At 46.2% G+C, this 16,148-nt stretch overlaps 1 protein-coding gene across 2 annotated transcripts in view; it reads left to right on the top strand.

The window, feature by feature from the left end:
* Positions 1-7,521: 7,521 nt before the first annotated feature.
* Positions 7,522-16,148, top strand: part of FREM3 (FRAS1 related extracellular matrix 3) — an 85,503-nt gene continuing 76,876 nt past the window's right edge. For both annotated transcript variants that reach the window (XR_013842110.1, XM_079989469.1), the window contains exon 1: positions 7,522-14,735. Coding sequence is in view for 1 of the 2 variants with exons in the window: in XM_079989469.1 (XP_079845595.1) it covers positions 9,524-14,735 (5,212 nt within the window). In the remaining variant the exon portion in view is untranslated. The remainder of the gene's footprint in view (positions 14,736-16,148) is intronic.

Raw genomic sequence — 16,148 nt, 5'->3', positions numbered from 1 at the left:
GTATGAAACTGATTAGAAGACAGAGGATCAGAGATTTGATGCTCCGCCGATCAAAGGTGTGGAGGTACTTGGACTCAGCAGAACAGGGTGTTGTGCCCCTGTAGTGGAATGTGGAATTTCATGTGGCCAAGACATTTCTGAAGGGAGTCTTCTCTCCTACGCGCGGCACAGCCCTTGCTTTGTAAGGAATCCCTGGATTGTTTGGTTAAAAGCTTACAATCAAACAAAACGTGTGTTTTCATATAGCTAAATACAGGGTTGTACATCTGGGAACAAAGAATGCAGGCTATGCCTAGAGGAAGGGAGACTCCCTTCTTGGAAAGCAGCCCATGGAGAGAAGGGGCTTTGAGGTCTTTTTTAGATAAATGCCACAATATGAGATACTACTAGAGCAAAGATACCTATTTTCCAGGACTTTAGGCTGCAATCCTCTGCACGCTTACATTCAACCCAGTGGGACTTACTTCTGAGTAAACAAAACCCCAACAGAGTTTTAGAGCAGTAGAACTAAGGACGTTTTCAAAAATTACGTTTTTTAAAAAAGTACACCTAAGGTTGTTGTTGTTGTTTTAAAGTATAGTCCTGTAATGTGTGGATGTAACAAGCAGGTGTTTGGAAAATTTGTATTGTAGAAGGAAGGCAATCAAAGAGGTGTAAGATTGGCTTTCTCTTCTGGTTGAGAGCAGTCTCTGGCAATCCCTCCATGCAACGTGTGACTTGGTCCTTTGGCTGCAGTCCTCCACACACTTACCTGGGAGTAAATCCAACTGAATTCAGTGAGGCTTATATCCAAGAAGGCATGCATAGGACTGCGCAGTTAGTCAATGGGAAGAGCTGGAATTTTAACATATTCTTGGTAGGCAGCCTTCCAGAACCTAGTGCCCTCCACTTGGGCACCTAGTACCCCTTTGGACTACAGTTCCCATCAGCCCCAGCCAATACACGTGTCCAAAACCTGAAGAGCACCAGGGTCAGAGAAGGCTGAAGTTAGACAGCAACTATAGGAATACTGTAGTTTGAGAAATGGAAGAGGGGGTAAATAAACTCACTGGCAGAGGAAGAGGAGTGCAGGGGGAGAGCACCGCCCGCGGCAGCGCGATCCCAGTGGGTGCCATCATGGCTGCCCCTCCCCACGCTGGGTGTCACACCCTTGAGATGCACACCAGCCCTGCCCCCCTCCTGCTCTCTGCCCCCCAGTAGCTCCACCACTGAATAAACTATCCTACTTTAGGAACCTGCATTATTGATAAGAATGCTGTGCTGACCAATGAATGCTCATCTGTGTATAAAACAAAGATGATTGTCATATTTGCTTTTACAATTGTTAGCTTTTCCTTTCAGTAAGCTACAGTTCCCAGGGTTTCCTGGGAAGCAGGATTGATTGCTAAACCTTTGGGAATGGGATATCTGTGGGGGGAATAGCAGTCTCCTAACAACTCTCAGCACCGTTAGCAAATTACAGGTCCCAGGATTCTTTAGGAGAAGTCATGTCTGTTGTATGATACCGCTATAAATGTATAGTGCAGATAGGGCCTAATTGTAAAAGCTAATAGTCATTGCTTTATACACAGATGAGGATTCATTGGTCAGCACAGCATTCTTATTCTCAGCACCCTTAACTACAGCTCCCAGGATTCTTTGGGGGAAGATATCATTGTTTAAAATTGTATGATACTGCTTCAAATGTACAGTGCAAATGTGGCCTTGGTCTAATCACAGAGCATTACAATATGCCGCAAAGGCATGATGTTCTGTAATGGGCCACTTTCCTTCTGATAGGGGATTGTTGCATGTGTAATTGTGCTCTCTCTTTGGCTGAAAATTTGGGGCTGTTAGCATTGTAGATGATAAAAACCAAAAGAATGTGTGAAACAGGCATCGGCAAACTCTGCCCTCCAGATGTTTTGGGACTACAACTCCCATCATCCCTAGCTAACAGGACCAGTGGTCAGGGATGATGGGAGTTGTAGTCCCAAAACATCTGGAGGCCGAGTTTGTCTATGCCTGGTGTGAGGGCTCAAACTGAGCAGGGAGTGGGCCATTTCTGTTTAGCACAATGTGAGTGAGTTGAAAAAAGAGGACTTTCCTCCTGCTGCATGGCTATGAAGCATTCAGGTCCCATTTTAAGCTTTTGTTTGTTGTTGCATCCAAAGTAGGGCGAGAAAGCTCTGGTTAAAGTATGGTTTGTTGAAACAAATCAGAGTTTCCCTAACAGTAAACACTGGTAAGCTTAGAACAGGAAGCCGGTGCTTCTGGTTTCCTTGCAGCCATGTGGAAGGAAGAGAATGGGAAAGGATGTGCAAGCCCACATCTTGTTTCTGTTTATTCATGTAACACTAAACAAATGGATTAGTATTATTTACCAAATGGGTCAGTGAGTACCACTCAGGTAGATATCCCGATTCTAGTCATATGTACTCCATAGTTAGGCCTTTGGATGCTGGTGTTTGGTATTACAATCCTATTTCTCCACACATACTTTGAATCACACCTTTATTTAATCAAGGTATAGTCTGGGGATGTGTTCTGTACAGGAATTGCCTAAATCTCTCCTACTGAACTCAACTGTGCTTTAAAAAGTTTGCCTTTGGCCCAATTTACTATCAAGCCTTTATTAAACTAATAAAACATCTATTGCACACATTTGATTTAATGTTTCTTACCCGTTTATCTATATCAGGGTAGTTTATACAACTCAGTGCGCTATAACTAGATTGCTATACGAGTTTTGCAGTATAAGTAAATGACTGAACAGAATTTCTCTAACGCTTAAAGATCTAGAGATAATTTATCCCACACACCAACAATTATCTAGCTAAAAGCTACTCTGAAACTCAGAGCTAGCATGTCAGTACAACACCTTGGAATTAATTGAAAGCATGCCAGCAAAAGTTACCCGTTAAATACCATGAGCATTGCATAATGTAAACATACTCTATATTGCTTGTGTGCTCAAATTAAAGTGTCTACTTTGTGGCAATAAAGAACAGTTATATGCCCTTCAACATGGTATAAATAGTTACACTTTACTTGCTGAAACAAAATAGAATGACTCTTGAAATGAACTTGAATTTCAGAGACAGCTGAATCCAAGTCAATCAAATCACTTGCTGTCCCACTGCTTCTCTCAAGAGACCTGCAGTTGTCACTGGCCACCTTTAGATCAGGGGTGATGAACCTTTTTCAGTTGGAGGGCCAGTTCAAGAACTGGCTTACCCTCTATGGGCCATTTTTGACAAGTGGGTGGATCTGGTCGCATGTCAATCAGGGAGCTTGCAAGTCCCATTGAAGTTCCCTGTTTGCAGGTATGGTTTGGATTCAAAATAACCTGTGTATAGACATTTCCCCCCCTGCAAAGCAAATGCTATCTACATTGAGACTGTTCTCAGTTTCAAATGAGGTTTTCTATGCTTGAGTAACACATTGCTTGCCTGGGTGAATGAAACTGTTTGTGCAATTCTTTGTATCCCGTTGAATAATAATGGGTCAGAAACCAAGCCCTGCCATGATACTTCACAGCACTGATACCTATTGCTGTTTAGAGACAACCTTTTAACCTATTACCTTCTGAGTTAGAAGAAAACACACAGCATAAAGAAAAATAAGCATTTACAGATGCATCATGAAATAATAAAGATATAGGCCCTAAAATGTGTGGGATTAATCGGAAGGCCCTTTAAAAGGACACCGAAAAGCAACAGAATCATCATATTGCCAGCCCTCTTTTGCAGTGAGAATTTGGCATTTGTGTTTGATATGCAATTTAGTGCCGAATTGGAAAATTGCACTAAACGTTATGCATTTGCTATCAGTCCAATAATATGTAGGTAAATTGCTGCAAATCATGTGAAACACAACTATGCGATGGCTTTGGAAGCTCAGACACTTCCTGCTATTTAGTTGTATAATCTGGATTTTTCTTAAAACTCTGTGAAATAGCTTCAGTCCCTGAAAGATCTTCCCACAATTTGTCAGAGTTAAATGAAGAATCGGATATCTGCCCGTGCAGTAAATAACTCAATACATTCATAGTCCTTTCCATCTGTCGACTTGATGTCTGTTCTTGATGCGACTGTGAATAAAGGATCATAGTGTGACGGGATGGTGCATTACCATAAAATCAGGTTTTGTGAAAGACCTTTCTGTTCACATGGCCTGCAGTTGGTAATTACCATGGTAATCTACTCTGAAATATCAACCCTCAAATACATCAAAGAGCCACCACAGTAGGCTACTCTGCTTGCTCACCACATAAAGGTTAATTTGTGTACAGCTATGTTTTCACAGTCGAAGTAATATTTTCAAAGGTGATAGAAATCAGCTTTACATTAACCAAAAAGAATGGCCAATAACTTTCATTTGTTTGTGCTCAGCTGGAGTGACAAAGAACATTTTAAACACTGCTGCTGACTAACAGATTGCCAGAGGAAGTGGTAATATTATGTCTGTTGTTAATTTTTTCCACAGCAAATATATTTATTACGGATTTTAAAATCAGTGGGGCTTACAAGTGCTTTGCAGAATGTAGTATAATAAAGGCATGCGTACACAAAATTGTTACTAATAAATTCAACATTTCCAAGCAGGCATGCAATTGAAATATAGGCAAGTGCCTGTACTAAACAGGAATGCTATTGTTTCATCTTGGATCCAATATTTGTAGGCCAAAAGGTTAAGATTGCCTGCATCTGTGGTGCAACCCTAAGCATGCTTACTCAAGAATACATTCCTGTATATTCAAAACTATGCACACTTGCTTGAGAATAAGCCTCCACTGAAGTCAGTGGGACTTCTGAGAAACCCTTCATAAGCTTGCCCTGTAAAAGTGAAATGCTATGTGGAGTTGATGGAGCCTGTTTTCCATAGGATAGGGCTGCCCACTAGTCTTGCTTTGGAATAATTCCCTCTGATAGAAAATTCAGGTGGCTGAGTGCTCACAGGTTCGAAACCGAAGCAGGTCTACTAGGAAATAATAGGCCGGTATCAGTTGTGACAAAACAAATGTCTTAATTTTGGGTTCTCTGTTTCTCATTTTTCAAATCTTTTCAGTTTTCCACATTTATGCATGTTTCCTCAGCGTTTAAATTTGAATTTCTCCTAGTACACACATTTTGTTACGCAATTTTGCCTAATACGCATATTTTTGCAAGCAATTTCCCAGCGGTATGTAACTTAATACATGCATTTTATGCACACTTTATCCTAGGTATATGCATCTTTGTACCCATTACTTGGCTGGACAGCTGCATTGCAAAATTCTGAGAAGTGCAAATTTAAATGTTTTAGTGCACACATTGTTTGGGAAACTGCAAATTAAGGTAGGTTTGCCTTTGCATAAAACTGAATTTCCCAGTTTGTGTTCAACGAAGCAGACTCATTTTCTGTATTTGGGTCACAACCTTCTGTTAATCCTTTTTTCTGCCATCATTCCTGCAATCTTCCTGATTTTAATCTGCATTTTAATTGGCCTGTTAAGTGGAAGCCTTCAAACCAATGGTTATGCTTGATTTTGTCCCACACAGGATTATGGCATTCCTGTATAAATAAGTTCCCTCTGCATCAGAGCTAGTTTGGCCTATTTGATCTGCTCGACTTCTTGCACTCTGCTGCAGTCCTGTGCACAATTACATGGGAGTAAATCCCCCTGAATCCAGCAAACTTACTTCTGCAGAAACTTCTATAGGATTGTGCTGCATGATACCAAAATAAGATCCTACCCCCAAAAACAAGCTAAGTGTCCAAATACTTGTTCCCCTTCTCTCCTCACTGCAACACTAGAGCCAAGGAGGACAGAAAAAAGATGCCAGTCGCGGCATAGTCTGTAGAGGTATGGCAGGGTGGGAAGTCTTTAGCCCATGAGCCAAATTTGGCCGACGTTGCCTTTTTTGACCAGCCACCCCTGTCTGTCACTCACCCAATGGCAGGCATAGCATGGATAAAGCCACAGCTCCCAAGGAATGGTCAGGAATGGGCCTTGCATTCAGTGCTGTTTAAATATGGAGTACCTGTATGTGGTACCTGCACATTATGGGAAAGGGGCTGTAGTATATAGGGAAAAATCAGGAGTGTGGGAACTGGCTGATCATGGAAGCTGTGGGAGAGCCAGTGTGGTGTAGTGGTTAAGAGAGGTAGACTCGTAATCTGGTGAACTGGGTTTGTGTCTCTGCTCCTCCACATGCAGCTGCTGGATGACCTTGGGCTAGTCACACTTCTCTGAAGTCTCTCAGCCCCACTCACCTCAGAGTGTTTGTTGTGGGGGAGAAAGGGAAAGGAGAATGTTAGCTGCTTTGAGACTCCTTAGGGTAGTGATAAAGTGGGATATCAAATCCAAACTCCTCTTCTTCTCCTGGTGTGAAAGGTGGAGAAAGAAGCTTAGAAGCAAGTGTTGTGAGGGTGTTGGGGGAAGACGCTTGAGGAGCAGACTGTCACAAACCTCATGTGATCACCTAAAGATTCTAGCATACCACTTTTGGGTTCAGAAATTTTTGAACAGGTCATACTATAGGGATTCAGACATTCCAAGAATGTGTGAAAGGGGTCACAAGCTCTCTACCACCAACCACTGGTAGCCACAACCTCTGTTTTCATGCCTTGGGTACACGTGAAAATGGACTCTATTCACATGCTTAAAAACCCAACCAACATGCAGTTGGCTGTATATGGTTATTGTGTGTGTCTGTGATAGATAAGGGTTTATCCACACAGCTCTGCAATCCTGGACCTCAATGTGTGATGGGGATTGTCAGAATCCTTTAGTGTGGTTTGGGGGCCAAGTTGCCTTTTAATTACCATGTGTTGACCATTCTATTTTTTCCAAATTTGTAACCTGGATAATTATGAAATAAAGTTTCCTGCAGAGATGGGGAAGGTGTGACCCTTCAGTTGTTGTTGGACTCCAACACCCAACAGCCTGGCCAGCATATTGGTTACCTAAAGTACACACACAAACATATAAGACCGTCTAAAATTAACTAGCTGTAACAGTGGTGCCATTTCAACCCTTTTCCTTTTGTCTAGCACCTTTTCTCTGTCCTGCTGCATACACTGCCCCATTACTTGAAGAATAGGGCACAGGTCAGGTTGTTTGCAAAACCAAAGACTAGCACATAGAATAAATTACAAAAAGTGAGCAAACATAATTAAACTTAATGTCACTGGCAGCCCATGAGGACTAATTATTTAAGCCAATTTAGTGTAATATTTAGACTAAAAGCATTCAAAATCTGCTTTGCTGTATTTCAAATTAATGAAGCCACATGCAACTATGTAGATACAGTGGTACCTCAGGTTAAGTACTTAATTCATTCCAGAGATTCGTTCTTAACCTGAAACTGTTCTTAACCTGAAGCACCACTTTAGCTAATGGGGCCTCCTGCTGCTGCCACGCCGCCGGAGCCCAATTTCTGTTCTTATCCTGAAGCAAAGTTCTTAACCTCAAGCACTATTTCTGGGTTAGTGGAGTGTGTAACCTGAAGCGTATGTAACCTGAAGGGTATGTAACCCGAGGTACCACTGTATAAGAACCAGAAGCAACAGTGCTTTGGAGAGAGCTCTTAGCATAAAATGTGCTATGCTTTGAAAGTTCATTTGAGAGAATAAGTTTTAAAAATGCGGCATATGACAAAATGTATTAGACATCATAACTGGTGCTGTGCATGATAATCTGAAAATGAGACATAAATCAGCTGCACATTTTAAATTGCCTAGGCCAACTGCCTCGAGAAATGCAAATGATCAATGGAACAAGCACCACACACACAAATACATTTACAGTCTGAATCCTGCCTAAGTCTATTAGGAAGTCAGGCTTGATGGTGTTCAATTGGATTCACTCTCAAGCCTCCACAGAATGGCAGGCTGGTCCTATGCATGTTTAGTCAGAAAAGAGTTCCTGTGTTCAATGGGAATTATTCAGTTCATCCAAGTCGTAAGTTTGAATTGCAGGCATAGGCTTTTAGAATGTTTGTGTTTTATGAATTTGAAATGGCAATAATGGTTTAGGTTCCAATATGTTTATTCTTGGTGTTTCCACCCCAAATGTTATTTTCCCCACCCAGTGTTCATGAGCACACTGTGGATGTCACTAAACGTTGCATGTGAGCTCCCCATTTTTAATATGGTGGAAAGCTCTCATCATGCAGAGGGAATGATTAATGAAGCGCCACCCCCACACCTGGCATGTTCAGTGTTTGGGGGCGTAAGCAGCAACCACTCCATTTAGAGCTAAAGGCAGTGGAGGAAAAGTGGTGAGCTGAAAAGCAGCAAGCTGTTGCAGATGAGTCCAACAAAACTGCAAAGCCAAGGGTACAAAGGGAGAGCAAAATCTCAGGGTTGTATGCCTGTGTGAATTTCTACTAAATACAAAGTCTTGAGGCTATTTTTATGTTAAATGCAGCCCTGCTTTTGACTTGAGTGTCGTTCAGGTTTCCAGCAATTTGGGAGCAACTAAAATGAGTTATAGCTATCATCTTCTATGATAGGCAAGAAAGTGTCATGCGCTCTGATTCTGTGCATGTTTACCTGTAGATAAGCCCGAGTTCAGTACCACTTGCTCCTATATCAGTGTGCACAGAACTGCAGTCCCAAAGAACATCAAGCTGGCACTCAAGAGAACAGCACATGTTATATACATGTATTTGTTTTAAAATAGTTACAGCTGTGCAAATGTGAAGCTACCAAAAGTCCCAAGTTTTCTCTTTGGAGAAGGAAACTGGTTAATTTATCTGAGCAGAGAGCTATGAGGCTTCACTTGCAGCAAAATCCTATGCATGTCCTCTCGTAGGTAAGCCATGCTAAGTCCAACCATACTTCCCCCAAAGTGAGGGTTGCAGCCTTAATTCCTTTGTGGCTTTCTCAGAAGGCGCTTTCCCCTTTTGGCTTAGAAGGACTCCCTTGCTGTACTTCACTTTTAAGAAGAATCTGGGTACACCCAGTGGCAGGAACCCAGCGAAAAACAACACTCTTCCTATCCTACCCGTAGAACCAACGCAACAGCGCGGGGGAGGGAGGAAGAAAGTTATGCCCCGGAGCCACTGATTTCTGCACACCGAGTTCCGTGCCCGGCGAGGAAAGCTCTTCTCCTCGTTGAAAGTCGCCAGCGGAACCCCGAGCGCGTCCCTCCCGCGCAGGGAGCGAGCCTGGCAGCAACCGGAGCCGGAGGGGGGAAGAGTCCCTCTCCCTCTTTTCGGGGGCTGGCTTACTCTCTCGCCGCTTTCGGCTGCAGGCGAGCGAGCGAGCGAGCCCTTGGTTCCTGGGTGGGCCGCGGAGGGGGGCGAGGGTGTTCCTGGGCGGCGCGAGGAGCTGCCAGCTCCCACCCCCTCTTCGCCTTCCCTTTAGTACCTGCGGCGGGCAGAGGCCGAGCCCAGAGCGCCCCGCTCCCAGCAGCGCGAAGGAGCCGGGGGTCGTGCACCTTGCCTGCCTCACACGCCACAAGCCCGCCGCCCCGCCGGGTCCCAAAGCCCGCCGAAACTCCGGCGCGAGGGGCCCCAGCAGCAGCAGCCGCCGCCGCCGCCGAGGAGGCGCAATGGCCGGAGCGACGAGGCAGCTCGGGGCGCTCCTGCTCCTGCTGTCGCTCTACAGCCTGGCGGCGCCCGGACACGCGCAGCGGCAGCCCGAGCCGGTCGAGCCGTCGCTTCTCCTGCTGGCGGCCGAGGCAGACCCGCGCGCGCTCGACGGCGCCTCCGCCATCCTGGTGGCCAACCGGGGTCTGCGCGTGCCTTTCGGGCGCTCCGTGTGGCTGGACCCGGCCCGGGACTTGGTCCTCCGCGTGCAGCCCGGCGACAAGTGCGTGCTGACGGTGCTGGAGAGCGGGCCTCCGCCGGCGCCTCACCGCCCCGGCGCGCTCTCCCCCAAGCGCTTCCCGTGCGCCTTCGGCCCCGGCGAGGTGAGGTACACGCACTACGGCTCACGCAGCCCCGGCCGCGACCGCCTCAGCCTGCAGCTGCGCTACGACTCTCCCAGCCGCACCCTCGTCGCGCCCTTCACGCTGGAGGCCGAGGTGCTCTCGCAGCAGCTGCGCCTGCTCAGCCGCAACCTGCCGCTCACCGTGGAGAAGCTGCGCGGCCTCAGCCCGCCGCTCGACGCCAAAGTGCTGGCCTTCGCCCAGCCCGGGGAGCCCGCTGGCCGCTGCCGCCTCACCACGCTGCCTTTCCCCGCGGGCAGCGGCAGCCACCTGCCCGCCTACGGGCGCCTCGTGGACTCGCGCGGCCGCCCCCTGCCGGCGGGCTACAGCAACGAGTGCGGCCGCTTCCTCGACGACGGGATCCGCTACGAGCACACGGCCACCACGCCGTCGCCCAACCGCGACTACATCCCCATGCGGGTGGAGCTGCTGCAGCAGGACGGCGGCGGCGACGACGCCGTGGAGAGCCCCGGCGAAGTGGAGTATTTCCAGGTGGTGGTTCGCATCCGGAAAGGCGCCGAGAACACCCCGCCCAAGCCCAGCTTTGTGGCCTTGCTCATGATGGAGGTGGACCAGTTTGTGCTCACGGCCATCACCCCCGACATGTTGGCTGCGGAGGACTTGGAGAGCCCATCCGACCTCCTGCTCTTCAACCTCACCTCGCCCTGGCCCAGTGCAGGTGGGCTGGACAGGGGAGCGAGCGACGACCCCCGCTTGCGGGGTTACTTGATCAGCACCGACGACCCCAGCCGGCCACTCACTTCCTTCACCCAGCAAGAAGTGAGGGAGCTGAAGATCGCCTACCAGCCCCCCACAGTGGACTCTGACCATGAGCGTCTCTTCCAGCTGGAGATGGAGGTGTTGGACCCTGAGGGTGCCTCCTCAGAGCCGTTTGCCTTCATGGTGGTGGTGAAGCCTATGAACACGTTGGCCCCAGTGGCTGTCTTTAACCGAGTTGCTGGGCCTCAGATGATGCTTTTTGAAGGCCAGTCAAGGCCACTTTCTGACAATCTTGAAATCAGTGACGAGGACAACCTGGATGAGGTGAAGGTATGGGTTACAAGAGGGCTGAAACATGGTGAACTCAGGGTTTTGGGCGTGCCACCTGGCCGCCAGTTTTTTACTGCAGCAGAGTTGGCGGCTGGTCAGGTGATCTACCAGCATGATGGCAATGAGCACAGCTACAGTGATAACATTGTATTCCGTATGGGGGATGGACGACACCAGGTGGAGTTTCTTTATCCAATCACTATTGCCCCAGATGATGACCAGCCGCCCATCCTCAATGCTAACACTGGCTTGGTCCTAAGTGAGCACCAGGTGGTCCAGATCTCTCCCTTTGTCCTCAGTGCTACTGACATAGACTCTGAAGACTCGACCATTCGATTTGTACTTAAGGAGATTGAAGGATCTCCAGATACATCCACCCGTCAACGTCTTGGTGAGCTTCTGCTGCGTCAGGCAGAGATTCCAGTTTCTTATGAAAAGGAGGAGGATGTGGTGGGAGATCATAGTGGGACATCCTCCTGGCACTTTGTGGCGAGTGAAGGTGTGTATGAGAAGAAGGTGACTGAATGGCTGCAACAGGACATCTTGGATGGAAAGCTGTTCTACAGACACACAGGGCCTCATAACACCAACCTAGTGATGGACCAGTTTACATTCTATCTCCAGGATGATAATGACCCCCCAAATCAATCTGATGAGCAGGTGTTCATCATCAAGATTCAACCAGTAGACAACCTGCCCCCAGAATTGTATCCAGGAACCACCTTGCAGATGACTGTACTTGAATATCAGGTGACCCATTTCCGAAAGCGCTACCTGCGATACACCGATTTGGACGCAGATGACAGGGAGCTGAGATACATTTTGCTCACACCACCAACTGACACTGACGAAAACCACCCCGTACTGGCTGGAGAAATTGTGTTGACTGACAACCCTCTAATGTCCATTACACATTTCACTCAAGCACAAATAAATCACCACAAGGTGGCATATAAGCCACCAGCCCAGGAACTTGGGATCACCCCAAGAGTGGTGCAGTTCACTTACAGTGTAGAAGACACGGCAGGTAATTCTGTGCCAGGCACCTTCACGCTATTCCTGCAACCAGTGGACAACCAGCCCCCTCAAATCACCAACGCTGGCTTCACTGTGTCTGAGGGGGGCAGCTTTCTTGTCACCAGCAGTCAGCTAGATGCCACTGATAAGGATACAGACACTGACAGGATTGTCTTCACCTTAACTGAGGCACCTCAGCATGGCCACCTGCGCTACCTGGAGGAGGGGTTGATGGTACAGGGTGAATCATTTCTGTTAGATGACATTGCTAATGGTCGCATATCCTACCAGCATAGTGGTGATGAGCATACAAGTGATTCCTTCCAGTTGGAAGTGAGTGATGGGGTCCATCAAGTGCCAATCACTGTTAAGATAGCTGTTCAGCCTGTGGATGATGAGCGTCCTAGCATCACTCTCCCTGGTAGTAATGGTCTTTTGGGGGCCTTTATTGATGTGCTGGAAAATAGTGCCACTGAAATTACTACTTCTCTTATCCAGGGGACAGATGAGGACACTGATGAACTGGCCTTAACATTTATTGTGGAGGATCCCCCCAAACTAGGCGATATTTTAGTGGATGGGGTGCCCTCTAAGAGATTCACCCAGCAGGACCTCATAAGTGGGACAGTAGTCTATGCTCACACTGGTGGGGAGATTGGTATGAAAAAGCGGTCTGACACTTTTAATCTTACTATTTCGGACCTCTCCAGTGAGTGGGTGGTGGGAGGCAGCACAGTGGAAGGAGTGCGTGTTAATGTGACTATTTTGCCAGTGGACAGCATTGCTCCTGAGGTTATGGTGGGGGAAGAACCATTCACTGTTTATGAGGGAGGAAAAAATGTTTTAAGCTTGCAGCTGCTGGATGTGGCAGATGTAGACACCCCTGGAGATGACATTCTGTGTACCATTCTAATACAAACCACTTCTGGGTACCTGGAGAATATCTCTCCAGCCCTTGGGTCTGAAAAATCCAGGGCTGGGACTCCCATTAGTGCTTTTTCCATCAAGGATGTTCGTCTTGGGCACATCAACTATGTGCAGAGCATTCATAAAGGGGTAGAACCACTGGAAGACAGATTCACTTTCCATTGCTCTGATGGTATCAACTTCTCACCACACCAGTTCTTTCCCATTGTCATTATCCCAGCTAATGATGAGAAGCCTGAACTGTTTGTACGTGAGTTTGTGGTGCTGGAAGGGATGAGCTTGGTGATTGACACTCCCATTCTGAATGGTGCTGATGGTGATATCCCTCCAGATGAGTTGCGCTTCTTTATAACTGTTCCTCCTAAGCATGGGCAGATTGTTAACCAGCTAACCACTGGTACTGTGTTTGTACACAATTTCACTCTGGAAGAAATCCGGGAGGCATCCAGCATTGTGTACGAGCATGATGACTCGGAGACTAAAGAGGACACTTTCAAAATCCAACTGACTGATGGCCTACACACTGTGGAGCAGGAAGTGTTAATTATGGTCATCTTAGTGGATGATGAGACACCTAGGATGTCTATCAATGATGGGCTAGAAGTGGAGATTGGTGAGTCCAAAGTTATCACTAATCGGGACCTCAAGGCAACTGATATAGATTCAGAGGACAAGACGCTTACATATGTTATTCGCTTAGTACCCAGGCATGGCCTTCTGCAGCGCTTGAGCAAAGAAGGAGAGGTGTTAGGCAACATTACACTGGGCATGAATTTCACACAAGATGACATAGACCAAGGTTGTATTCAGTATATTCACACTGGCCAACAAGGAGTCCGGGACTTAGTTAAGTTTGATGTCACTGATGGCATAAATCCTTTGATAGACAGATATTTCTACATTACCATCAGTAGTATTGATATGGTCTTCCCTGAGGTGATCAATAAAGGAGTGACTCTGAAAGAAGGTGGGAAGGTGACACTCACTACTGACCTCCTCAGCACAAGCGACATTAACAGCCCTGATGAGCATCTCCAATTCAGTATCACCCGTGCCCCAAGCAGAGGTCATCTGGAGAACTCTGACAGCCCTGGTGTTCCTGTCACTACCTTCACTCAGCTCCAGCTAGCTGGAAACAAGATTTATTACATCCACACTGCAGAGGATGAGGTGAAGATGGATAGTTTTGAGTTTGAAGTGACAGATGGCTATAATCCGGTCTTCCGCACTTTCAGAGTCTCCATTACTGATGTGGACAATAAGAAGCCAGTTTTAACTGTCCATGACCTGAACATTCAGGAAGGAGAAACCAAACTGATCACCCCATTTGAGCTTAATGTAGATGATCGGGACACACCTGACCATCTACTTCGTTTCATAATTACCCAAGTCCCTGTACATGGTCAGATTATTTACAACAATAGCTACCCTGTGACCAGCTTCACTAAACAAGACTTAAATGAGAACTTGATCAACTATAGACACGATGGCACAGAAACAACTCACGATAGCTTCTCTTTTACTGTTACTGATGGGACCCACTCAGACTTCTATGTTTTTCCTGACACCATCGTTGAAACACGTCACCCGCAGACGATGAAGATCCAAATCAATTCCCTGGATAATGGGGTGCCACAGATAGTAGTGAATAAGGGTGCCTCAACTCTGAGAAATATTCCAACTGGGCACCTTGGCTTCTTGATCACCAGCAAATCCCTGAAGGCAGAAGACAGAGACAGCTCACACAAATTGCTGAAATACAAAATCACAGATGGGCCAAAGCATGGACTTCTCATTCATACTGGCCTAGGAAATGAAAGTATTAAAGCCTTTACTCAAGGTTAGTGCTAACTTAGTTCCTCATTACTTATTTGTTTCTTTGGGATGTTAATTTCATGTAAATAGCTGTAGCTTTTAAGATTATTGCTTGCTTTAAGATCTTGCATTATTTACAGATTCTAGTCAATAAACCACTTCCATTGTAAAAGGCACACAGATTTTAATCCATTCTGGGATAGATGGTATTTGATTAGTGGCATATATAGGTGTATTTGCAAAATGACAAGTATTTTGTTAAAGAGCAGAGCCACAGCATACATTTAAAGTACATTCAATGCATGTTTAAAGCACATGACCTTTTCTTAAGAGTTGCGGCAACTAGTTTCCCCCTCACAGACCTAAAATTCCCAGTATACCCGTAAACTCCACTTCCCAGGATTCTTTGGGAACAGTCATGTGCTTTAAATGTGTGTTGAATTTGCCTTAAACGTACAGCGTGAATCTGCTCTTAGCTTCAGTCCTCAACCAGCAAGGGGTGGGGGTAATAGGGTCTGCATTACTGACTTTGTGAAGTGCTTTGAGCAATTACAGTGCTAAATATTATTTGTGGCTTCTTCCCTCCCTGTAGCACTATGATAACATAAGTCTGGATGCCAACAAGTTGTGTAGTAGCTATATACAACCTATTGGCTATATAGGCACTGTATGGACACGCAAAAATAACAGCACCCAAAGAGCCACCCAGGTAGCTCTGTGCCCAAAGAGCATAGGTTTCTTGAGCAGCAACCTTGTGGCATAGGATGGAACTTTAAGAGGCTGTTTCTGTGCATCAGCCTTCCCCAACCCGGTGCCCTCTGGAGGCTTTGGACTACAACTCCCATCAGCATCAGCCAGCAAGGCTGTTGTGGATGGGACAAATGAGAGTTGTAGTGCTAAACATCCAGAGTACACAAGGCTCCTTGTGTGGTGGTTGCCTGGTGTTCAGAGGAAAGGAAATGCCATTGGGTGTGCCTTACACAGTCCTTTGGTTCCTGGGCATCAATTTAAGATGCAATTTAAGTGGATGTGGGTCACAATCGTAAAATCCCAGGTAGATTGCATTCAGGGAAGGTAGTGAATCCTGGAATTGTAATCTAAACAGCTCTTTGAAAAACAGAATTGCTCAAGACAGTGGCTCAAGTCATGGACTTGAGTTTTAAGATCACTTTTTAAAAGTAACTTTTAAGTTTCTCTTCATGTTTCAGCCTTTAGCAAAAACAAAAATACCCGTATTCAGCACTTACAGTTTTGTTTTTAAATTTGTTTTGGTTTGATTTGCGAATTGTTGCTTGCATATATTTTTTGTGTTGTATTTTGTATTGAAGAGGGGGATATTATGTATCCAAAATAAAACATAAAGTCTTCAAAGAACATTTGCAGTTTGCAGGCATATTCCTTTTAGAAGTTCAAACTACTGAGAAGTCTTTGGTGTCAG

Source organism: Podarcis cretensis (genome assembly GCF_951804945.1).
Source record: "Podarcis cretensis genome assembly, chromosome: 9".
Classification (NCBI taxonomy): domain Eukaryota; kingdom Metazoa; phylum Chordata; class Lepidosauria; order Squamata; family Lacertidae; genus Podarcis; species Podarcis cretensis.
This window is presented reverse-complemented; position numbering and strand designations above follow the sequence as displayed.